This window comes from Habropoda laboriosa, unplaced genomic scaffold, assembly GCF_001263275.1.
Source record: "Habropoda laboriosa isolate 0110345459 unplaced genomic scaffold, ASM126327v1 scaffold346, whole genome shotgun sequence".
In the NCBI taxonomy this organism is placed as follows: domain Eukaryota; kingdom Metazoa; phylum Arthropoda; class Insecta; order Hymenoptera; family Apidae; genus Habropoda; species Habropoda laboriosa.
In genome coordinates this window covers 1,203,979-1,215,904 of record NW_017100529.1, presented here as the reverse complement: position 1 = coordinate 1,215,904, position 11,926 = coordinate 1,203,979, and the positions used below count along the sequence as shown (strand labels likewise).

At 41.4% G+C, this 11,926-nt stretch overlaps 1 protein-coding gene across 1 annotated transcript in view; it reads right to left on the bottom strand.

Moving 5' to 3' along the window:
- Nucleotides 1–11,926, bottom strand: part of LOC108576542 (protein trachealess) — a 169,343-nt gene that overhangs the window by 108,630 nt on the left and 48,787 nt on the right. The window contains exon 3 of the mRNA XM_017939553.1: nucleotides 5,654–5,701. Coding sequence (XP_017795042.1) covers nucleotides 5,654–5,701 — 48 coding nt within the window. The remainder of the gene's footprint in view (nucleotides 1–5,653; nucleotides 5,702–11,926) is intronic.

Sequence of the window (11,926 nt, the reverse complement as noted above, 5' to 3'; positions counted from 1 at the left end):
CCTTCCCCTTAAATCATGTCAGATAATAAGTCTCCGCGAATGTCCCAACGTACGGCGTGATAATTCACGATGATAGATATTGTAGCCGAATATTCGCATAATCCTTTCTTTATATTGGTCGATCAAGGGAACAAGATTTGTGGTGAAGCATCGGCACCCCGCGGCTACGCGCACGCTCACTATTTAGCCCCCTAAATCTTGCGCCATTTTGGTCCACATTCGTTCGCGCGAATTTTTACCTTTCTCCTTTTTCTCCTCCAGCGAGAACGCGAATTTCGGATAGCTACTATTTTATTCGTAATATAATATTTATATTTTTTCGTGTAACAGTTAAACGACACTATTCTGGAGAGCTTGAAACAAGTCTATGCTTGAATTGTTATGAAAATAATTAAATAAACAGTTCTTCTAAAAGGGCGATTTAATTCTTTTTTTTTTTAAGTAATTGACTAATAACCGAGGACGAATAAATTAGAAACAGTAGAAAATTCTAACTTTTCCCAAAAGGTGGGAGACACGGGGAACCTCGAAATATTGCAGGACACCCTGAAAAATGAAGAACCGGTAGAAATCTAGCACGCGAGATAATCAACATCGGCTAAACAAACCCGGCAAAGATCACGAAAAACAAGTTCAACCGACGAACCGCCCAGATCTCTGAAAACCGACTTAAACACCAGCTCACCTTACGCCTCTCCATCATCCTCGTCCGCGAGACGAGAAACCTCTAAAGACCCTACCATCACTTTCAGCTCTAAAAAAAGAAGAAAGAAACGAAGGTAAAAAATGCAGAAAACAAAGCGAAGGAAGAAAAAGGAGAGTAGAGTCGCGGTCCATGCCGCTAACACATGGGACACGGTGAAGAGAGAAGAATGCACGGTATAGATCACCAGGCCGGAGCGTAACGCGGGCCATTGGTTACGGTAGGCGAGAGCGTGTAGAAACGCGCATTGTCGACGTCTCATAAGACCGGGAGGAAATCGCGCGCGACAATAGAGGAAAAGAAGAAGAAGAAGAAGAAAACGACGACGACGACGAAGAAGAAGAAGAAGAAGAAGAAGTATCGGTGTCTTCTCTCTCATAGAGGCGAAACCAACCAACGAACGGGGATCCACCACGAAGAGAAGAGGTGTTACTTGTCCGTTCGCATAAGAAAAGTTCCCGACGAGGTCTTTCTGAAGAGAGTTGAACCAGGGAAAAATCCACCGTCGTCATTGTTTCGTTCGTTTCTCTTCCTTTCAGTGTTATTTATCGGCCGGTTGAATATTCAGCCGGTGAGCGGGACAAAACCCATGGGTCCGGTGGAACACAATCAAGAGGACACACGCTTGGGTATCTCTCTGCGTCAGGAGGAACGAAGCTACACCACGATGATACCACGGTGAAACTCGCGCACACGCGTGGATATTGTCGTGGAAGGAACGAACGTCGGACGTTGGACGAGCAGCACCGTCAACGCGAGTACAATGCCGCAAGAACGGCGGAATGCATTAATATTAATAGTGGCACCGAAGGAGTCTCCCGTAACGGTGGCCGGGAGAGTCAGGTGAGTCGTTCCTCCGCCGCCGCTGCGGAGAAGATCTTTCTTGATGCTCACCGGCGAAATCGCCCAATGACAATTGAACAGTTCCATGGAAAAACCAGGCAGATGCGTAATTTGTTGAGACGGAGTTAGATGTAGGTAAGGTTGGACGGAGGAAAAAAGTTGCGAATAGATTGGCTAAAGAAAGAGGCAGATCTGGAGTCGAGTTCTTGCACCCTACTTCTTTTTATTCTCTAATACCGGTGTTTAGTGTAATTTGTTGGTCGAGATAAGTGGATTTTTGTGCGATTTAGTGCAGGAACAGGTTTAAATATCTGACTGGTATTATATTTCAACCTAGACACCCTGTTTCGAATTTAATCTCACCTTTGACAAATTGTTTGGTCGAGGATCTTTGTGCAATTTAGCGCAGAAAGAGGTCTAAATTTTTTCAGGAGGAGGAGTTCCAAATTTTCGAATATAATCTCACATTTGACAAAATATCTCACTCTACAGGTAGTTTTCTTCCTCTAATTTTTCCAGACCAATACACAGTTTTATAACACACTAATGCTGTTTAATGCAATAGTTTGCCCTGGATGAGTAGATTTTTGTGAAAAACTGTGTTACACAATTTCTTAACAAGCAATCACTTCGTTGTAATTTCTACCACTGTTTAGACACCCTGTATACATGAAAATGTACGATCTCTCACCCCGTTCCTCTTCCACGAAAGATTAATATTCCAATGGAACAACTACAGGAGCCAACCGCAAAGTAATTCATCGAGAATCTAAATGACACAAGGTTCTGATGTTAATATCATTTTTACGGCGTTTCCGCGCGTATACAAAGGGACAAGCCGGCTGCTTGTTAGGTTGGCAGCCCAAGCAGAGGCATACTTGCCATTCGATAAGGTTGTCGCCTGGAGCATTGGTTACGCCTCCGAGGTCGCCACCCGTTTACGCCCACGTAGGTACCTTTCCTTTATCATCGCACCTTCACGGTTACTCGTCGTTCCGCCGCGTTACACGAGCCTCCGCAGTTTAACTGTTAAACCGTGCCTGCTCCGCCATTAGTACGTGCGAACGTCCAATCATTTCACCGGGATATTTTAATCTTTGCCCGGCTGAACCGAGAAACGGGAGCAAATAAACATCTCCGCCGAGGGAACGATGAAGGACTTGTGCTTCGAGTAATTATTATTTCATAGACGTACCTTTGAATTTTTTCTTCTTTTAACAAATATTACCGAAGTTGGAGTTGTAGTTGCTTCTTTTTTTTTTTTGACCAAAGTATTTCGTGATAAACGAGACAATTTAATATTTTGAGGACTATAGACAGCGAACTGATATTTTTGAGATAAAAATAATTTATGGAGAAATATTGACCTAGGCATGTAAAAGTGTAATTGAAACTTCAGGCATTGCTCTGAAAAAAAATTCCTAAATTACTAATTTAATTTTCTTCGATCGTAGAAACGAGAAAGATACGATATGATTAAGGAAGGAGATAGCAGTGACGATTAATATTTATACAAAATCGATACCTATTTGAGAATTGAATAATGAGTATTAAGAGGATTAACCGTGATTCTGGTAAGGCTAGAAATTCGAGACAATGATCTACAAGCGAAAAACAGAGGTCGGAAATTTTGACGGAATCTCTGTGAAGATAAGAGAAACGCGTCGTACCTGCGGCCTCACCGGCCGTACAACAATACAGTCTGATGAATTATTGTCAACATCAGAATGGGCTAGGACCTTCCGCGGAAATTTTATATATACATATATCTATCTACAAGGCGGCATCTTCATAACGCGAGCAAAGGTTTTTGATAGTCTTGTAGGTTCAGTTCTAAAGAACGTGGCGAGATGGAGAACGAGATACACCATGGCAGATGCTTTGTTGCGCACCGTGGCGCATAGGTGCATGAGTCATGGTTGTATTAATTAAACAAAACCGAGGGAACGCATAATTCCTCGCTAAAGATCCACGATTCCTTGTAAAACATATTTTCTCCCAGCATAAATAATTTTTTCCTTCTTCTTGAGAAATTTTTCTTCGCTCTTTTTCAAAAATTTCCCTCTCGCCTTTTTGACAAATTTTCTTTCGTTATTTTCCGAAAACTTCTCTTTATTTCCTTTAAATTTTTCTTCTTTTTTTTTTCAATTTCCCTCCGTTCTTTTTGAAAAATTTCTCTCCCTTTTTAAAAATTTCCCTTCGTTCCTTTCGAACCTTTTTCTTCTTTTAACAAGATATCAAGGTGGAAAATATTTTCTGCACGGGTAGAATCGATCGTTACGAATTTAAGTGGCTACTTTCGATCTCTTTATGGACTTTTTATCTTACATTATAGATGTCGAATGAGATATTCATCCGATCCGAGGAATAGATTTTTGAGGAACAGATTCTGGTTACCCGTGTTCAGGCTTGAGAGGGTACGCGTACGAGGGTATGCTAATTTCGTGAGTTAAACGCGTGTGGGGTAGATTAGGCTTACACTGATACTTGCAGGGGTTATCGTGTAATTTAAATTAATCACAGAATGAAACGTGAACATCTCATTGTGTTCGGTTGCATTATTCTGAACATGAGAAGACTTCCTTCTTTTACCAATTTTATATTTTCTTAATGCCTTCACAATTTTCTCCTCCTTCCAAATCTAACCATTTTTCTCAATTTTCAATTTGTTCAAGCTCCACAAAATTACTCAAACTTCCAGAAAATAGTGAACAAACCGCGATACGAGTAAAATCTCATCTTCTCCCATTCCTCTCGAAAACCTACCATTTAAAAGAAGTAATCACTGAAAATTAATATCGCGAACGCCCTATATAGTGAAGAATATTTAAAACAGTCACTGAGATAAGCTTCTCTAATCTCAATTTCCAATTTCCCCAAATTCCACAAAATGACTAAAACTCGAGAAAAAGCAGCGAACAAACCGCGATCTAACGTTACGAAAAAGTACGACAGAAGGTTCGATCCTTGTAGCCAAACAAAGAAGTGGCGACGGCCAGCGTGGTGTGCGTGCGAGCCGAGGGAGAAATAACGCAGCTCGTGGAATGGCTTAGGAGAAGAGCTGATCCGACTTCGGATCGGGCCGCGGCGTTTCGTTGGACGCTTGACCTCGTCGGGTAATAAGAATAAATGTGATTCTATTACGGGTTCAATTGTTACGACGGTAGATAGGCCGTCCTCGATGCCTCCAACTAGAGAGGGTAGATGATCGCGAGCGATAACACTGACTGGGATATCGTTTTACCTGCGCCACCGACGTGATAGACAACGATATCGATATTCCGATAGTCTGAACGATTTCCAGTCGTTGATGGAATTGTACTCGATTGTTCACTTGATCAAATTTTTGACAAACTCGAGATCATTGCCCGACACGCTTGGAGAGTCGATGATTAGTTGAAGTGAGATTCGATCGAACGAGTGGAAGAAGAACATGTTTCAAAATTTCTTCGACTCAGATTTACATTGTTCCTAGTTTTTTAGCTTTCTACTGTCTTCCATTCTGTCGCGATAAATTATTAAACTTGGGATCTGGGAATTTTTGACGCATACTGTATTTTTTATTTTTGCGGAAAGGCTTTCTTTATTTTTTTATTTGAAATTAGCGGTGTATTTTAGGGTTAAGATTGTGGTAGAAGGTGTTTGTGAAAGTAGACGCGAGAGAAATTAACAATTTGACTGATATTTGTAAGTTTGATTCACTGTTTTATATTAATTGCAACGACATAAAAGGGTCATTTAAACTCGAGTGTCAATCTATATTTAATCGAACAATTATCATCAAAGGGTTATTTAAACACGATTGCCAGTTTTGTGAGAATAGGTGTAAGAACGATATTCCAGAATTATTTGCAAGATACAAATAAAACAAGAAAATTCAACCGGTGTACTTAAAATTGTGCTTCAATTTAAAAATCAGTTATCCGACGTTATTTCGAACGAAACAATACACATATCTACCTTAAAAAGAGCTACCATTAGCAATTATGTAAAATATTTTTTCAAGCTAGCCAAAATTTCTAATACTCGATTATCGAATAAAATGCGAAACACCGTCGGAAACAGATCTTCCGCAAAAGTTATTTCAACATGATAAGACGTACTCACCGTGCGTTGACAGAGGTAGGATTTCCAACGTCGTCCATGGACGGTTTCCTAGAATGAAACCACGAATGAAATTCGTTATTGTTCGCCTGGAGCTGCATTATAGCGGGGTATTTATACGTGCTGTACAGGTTTGTCGGCGTTTGCCACATTCTGCTGTACATTTGCGCGTCCATCGTTCTACAAACGGTCCCTTCGTTCAGTCTCAACGAGACAAACTCTTAAAAACACACCCCATTTCTGTCTAAATCTCCCGTTAATTTCACAAACTACCAAAAAAACTTCTTATCTCGACTGATACCGGTAAAGAGGGAAACGTTCGTATCCACCAGAAAAAAATCACCAAAAGTCACCAAAAGAGACGATTTGTCTATTTTCTTTTTTCTGCAAATTCTCGATCGGATCACAGACACGTGGTGAGAAGGACGATTAGGCACGAGCGATTGTCGCGGAAGCACAACCCCCGGACGAGGGAAGAGGGACAGAAAAGGGAGGAAGAAGAGAGGACGAGCGCACGCGAGTCGACGACTTTTGACAGGCGCAACACGCACGCGGTCTGAGGGCGTGTGCATAAGTGTCATCGAGTGGAGGCGCGTGTCGGCCTCATGCTCGCTTTTGCCCACAGCCACCCCCGTCGAACTTCATCCCCACCATTTTTGCCGGTGGTCGGTGCGCGCGCCCCAACCGCGGTTTTCACGCGCCACGCTTGCTACCCCTCGGAGAAACGGTCCACGTTTAACCACCCGGTGGCGAGAACGAGTTTCCAGAGGAGACGTTGTTTTCGATGGAAAGGCTAATTGTGAGATACTGTGGCTCTCTCGATGCGGTTCTTGGGGAACTGTGGTAAAGCAAGAGTTAATTTCTGCGTTACCTGTGCATGGAAATTTGGGGATTTTTTGGAAAGTGTTGGAACGATTTGGCAAGGGATGACAAGGAAAGTTTAACCAATGAATTCTTGAATTTTCTATGTGATATTAAGTTTTCGGGTGCTTTACCCCTCTGATAGTTTGTCCCGAGTGAGACTTGGACAGTGCGTTAAATAAAGAACAGTTTAACTCGTGAGAGACTTTTAGGAAGAAAGTTGGAAAGGGTATTATTATCAGAACTGTAAATAATCGCAAGGGAAGATTAGAAGTGTAAAATATGAATTTTAGTGACTCTAATTCGTAATTAGGTTAGACCGTCAAAGGGTTAAGGATTGAATGTTACGAAAAGAGATTGTATTTATGTCGGAAGTGTTTCTGGGAATCTTAATATTTGGGAGTTACAATGGGTTAAGGTCTGTAAGGTCTGTAAAAGAGCAGTAGTAATCTATGGATAGAGGGGTTAGAACGAACCCTTAGTTACTCCAGCCCTAACACGTCTCTAAGGATGTTCTTTTTGGCACTTGTGCGTAAGGATCATAGAATCCTTAATACTTGCACACTAACTAATCTTACCTCTCCACTATAAATCGATCAATATTTTGTACATCGATAATCAATACCACACAATTAAACATTTAACAATAAACAAGATTTTACACTTCTTCTTTAAAAAACACACTAATTTTCTTTTATCGAAGTGTATAAAGCTTGAAATAAATTCGTGAGTATTTGTAAATTGCTGTCGAATATATTCGTAGAGATGACAGATACAGATTTGAAGGACAATTGCCACGTTTCCCGGATAAAGCTGTGCGATCATGTTTTTTTGATCAGGACACGCAAGAAGTCGGTGCTCCATCTTCATTTGCCTGAGATCAGAAGGGCTGCGATGCCAATAAAACCGCCTATCTCGATGGTGGATTGTGTATCTGTGTCTATGCCGCAACGTCGCCCCTCTTTCGACCCGAAACTTCCTCTCCACGTCGAAGGGAAGATCAACGATTAAAACCCAATGGGATTATATCCTTAGAGTGTATTGACGCCGCTGAATTTATACAAACCGATATCACGGCGACACATTTTTTACCGTCACCCTTGCAGTAACTGTGAATTCTAAAGAAACTCGAATCAGCATTGTGAAGTTCTAGCTTAACAGAAAATTTCTGTTTTAATCTAATTTTTTCACAAATAAAATTTATCACTCTCCCCTTTTAACGTCAATATTACAAACGTGGATTCTATAAATTATGAAAATTCAGAAATGAATGTAAAATGTAAGCAGACAATTCTGGAGATCAATACTTTTGAAATTTCCTTCTAAATCTTTACTATAAACTGAAATTTAACTGTTAAATAATTTTTGTCACATTCGGCCCATTGGAAAATTTGCATATTCCAGTTTTTGGACTTTAATTTCGATACAAAGAAGGCAATACGAAGTTACGAAAGTTCTGCAAACCTCAGAATTCCGCAATTTTACTTTAATCCCGTTCTTCGCAAACTAACAAAAGCTGAACGTTCCAGAAAAACGTAGTACGACAATTAAACCAATTAAATAACCGAAAAATTGCCAAGTATCCCGATCTTTTTTCCCCGGTACACCATAAAGAGACACTCGATTGTTGTATCACACGATCCAGCAGGCGAAGTGGGAAAGATATGGAAAACTTTCACCGGTTTAATAATGAAGCACGGACGGACGGTGCAACGTCTCATTAGCAAACCCGTGATACTTTTCCTACGAAAGAAAAAGTGAAGCGTAGCCTGGTTACACTAGATTTTATAGCGCCTTAACCGGTAACTAGTCCGGCTGGTGGACGTCTACAGAGGAGCTCGACAGCCTAACCGCTCTCTGTCTTCCATTTACGAAGACGTTCCCCTATGCTACACTGTTACGACACGATGATACTCATTGCCACCGACGATGTACACACGGTGCATAAGCGCTAATGAGCAGCTTCTTCTATCCGTTTTGCATCCTTTTCTCCTCCTCGTTCGGGGGGCATCAATCACCTGGTCGAACGGAATTTTAACGAAGAACCAAATTCAATTTCGTTAGTAATATCATTTGAAAGAAGTGGTTGTTGGTATTCGAGGGGAAACGAGGCTAAAAGGATAATTAGAAAAAGCAAATTCACCCGGGAGTAAATTGAGTTAGCTTGCTTTTCTTTCGAGAACTGGGTATCGAGCTTGTTAGATGAACGTAATACAGGTGTTATCACAGTGTGTGACAAACGTTGTCGCTGAATTTACATCGGTAAAAAATTTTATCGTGTCACTGACGCTATTTTTCAAAAATTTTTAATTATTAATATTTTACAGGTGTCTGTGATATTTGAATTATTTAGTGTGCTGTAGATATTTGAGAAATTTTTATTATTTAATATACTATAGAGATTTGAGATATTTAAATTATTTAATATATCGTAGATACTTGAGAAATTTAAATTATTTAATAAATTACAGATACTCGAGTTTATTCAGCAGAGTTGCAAATTTATGAAATCTCCAACTCCATCGTAATAAATAATTAACCTCAGAATCTGTTAATTTCGTTGCACATTGTATTTCTAATATTTTGCAAAAAATGTATTCTTAACGCATGAAACGAACCGAAACGAGAATATAACTGGAAAAAAAGTGAATTCCAACATTTCCTTTTACACTTGTTACATTTTCATAGTAGGATATTAACGACTCCTGTTGCTAATATCTCTAATACGTTAAAAGAGAAGAGTCGTTAATGCTACAGAAACGACGAAGAGAAGAAAATGCAATATCGAATGGTGAACGAGGGTAGATAATTTTTCATTCAAAAACTGGATAATTGCAGGTTATTACAATTAATGCGGCAGGGATATCGATCATCCGTTACTGAAGAGCACACACGGTTTTTGTCATTGTGTAACGGCGACGTGTACGTGGAAAAATAAACTCCGGAATGCAGACCCGGAAAGCGTTCGATCTGATCGATTAACGCGTATGAGTAATGACACGTTTATCGTGCGAACGTAATTACCTCTTACACGTTTTATATTCAACTAAATGTGGTACTCGGTGTTTCTAGGCCGTCTAGCGGTAAGTAGAATCTGTAATAACCCATTCAGAGGCCTTAATTTCAAACGAAATGGCTTCAATTACAGAGATAATCGACTTTTAATTAATCCACCGTTTAAAAGTGATCTAGGAAAGTTATAAGGGCCGCGAGAACAGAATGTGACGATTTTCGAGAGGTTTCAATTACTCAATTATTATGTAAAAATAACATTTTCCAAGTGGCCTCGTCGAGGAAGAATACAGTCTTGCAATCGATTGCTCCAATTGCATTGGTTACATGTCTACTCTACGATTGTACCATGATTCGCGTTGTAACGAAAATTTTTTTTAAAATGACCCATTAGCAACTTTCGAAAAATTGTGAATACTGTTATTTGCAACTTTCCGAATTTATTTTCTACGCACGAACTTTTGGAAAGTCGCTAACGGGTCATTTTCTAGTGTTAAATAAAAGTCAGATTCTACCGTCACACTCGTTACTTTAAGTTTCCTCAGAACGCACAGATAATAAAGGTACCCACTTTTCTCAGATCACGACGAATCTCCTTAAGCAAAATTCTGAAAAGTGAACCAAGAATTTCTCTAGCCTCGGCGATTCTCCGTAAAAATGGATTTGGACCGAGCCGAGAGTAAAAAGCAGGTTCGCGGGGTTCACGGGGACAGCATTCATGCGTCGCGGCGTATATGGGGGAAGGGGAGGAGGCAAAGAAAAGGCTTAAGCCGAGGGGTTTGAACGTAGGGCAGAAGTAAGTATCCGATACCAAATTAAATGATAGGACGGCGTGCGCACAGCTACCGGAGACCTGTCCTCATTCCAGCGCCATTTTCGGAAAACAGCATTTCATTGCCGCTCTGACCGACGGGGGATAAGAGGGGAAAAAAGCAGAAAAAACGGAAAGAAACAGAGAGAGGGAGATAAAGATAAAGAAAGAGGGAAGAAGTGAGAAGAGCAAGTGAGAGAGAGAGAGAGAGAAGTGAAAAGAGCAAGCGAGAGGAAGAGAGAAGAAAAGCTCGCGCAGGGACGTACATAATCGCCGGACAATGCTAGCCGTATACGGCGATCGTTTGATAAAAAGTTATTTGTCAATTAATACACGCGTAGCGAGTAGTATTCGCCATGAATACGCATGGACACGCGACTCATGCTACTGTTCCAAGTGGCAAGAGCGAGTTTAACGTTGGCGCATTACGCTGATGAGAGAAGAAGCCAATCACAGGGGATCTTTACGCGGCGGCGGCGGCGGCGGATGGCGAAAAACAGGACGAATCCGAGAGGATCGGTGGAATCGTTTCTAGAAGAGCACGGCCACTACAATGGAATGCTTTGACCGGATCCGATCCCCGTTCAAGATCCTACGGGACGGATGGATCTTGAAGCTGCCTCGTCAGCCTGTGATCCTCGCTGTCGATTCGCCACGCATTTTTAGCAGCGTGCCGCACAAAGCGCTCTCGAAATTGGCTTCAACCGCGATACGCGTGTCCCCCACGGCCACCGATCTCTCTCTCTCTCTCTTACGTCAGACAGAGGCGAGGTTTTCTGCCTTTCATTCGCGCGTTTTTCGCATTTTGTCCGAGTCGTGAGGTTCGCGGGCTCGAATGCGCGCGGACGAACGTGAATATGAATGAACGAGGAAAGGACGAAACAAGTGTTTGCCGTGAGAAGGTTTAATTGTCGTAGTTGGAAAGTAGAGGACACGCCGTTTACTTTCAATTTTGTGAACGTGAATGCGGAATGAGGTAGAAAGAGAACGAGATAATCACCGGTTTTGATGAAACTTCAGTAGTGCACCGCGAATGATTACAGAACAAAAAAGAACTAGTACATAGGTCCAAAGTTTAATCAAAATAAAATTGAAAAATCAACGTCCGGACAAGTAAAATTGTATCGTCGTTCCCACGAACCAAGAAAAATCCGCTTACAAAGGGTTGAATCGTACGACACTTTTTGCAGAAACATAATGGGTGTCCCGATTAAACGCCATTAAACCACTTACAGATATCACGCCGAAGATCAAAAGCATCCCCCTCTCGCGCGCGAGCCGAGAGACAAACGAGCAGAATCGATAAGACGTTTGTATATCTCGAACCACAGTAACCTAACCACGATCCTCGTTTCTCTATTCCCGTCGCGGTCTGTAACACATGAAAACGATGTCCTCGACCCGCGGTGGCGCGCCACACATTTTCCATTAAAGGCGCAGCAAGCAGAGGCAAGAAGAGCAAGTTCGCCGGCGCGCGATTATATTAATTAGCGAATACCGTGAACCGCGGGGCCCGAAAAGAAAATCGCCACGTAGCAAATATATATCGATGACAGGGCGAAAAAAGCCGGAATGCAAAAGCTACGAGGGTG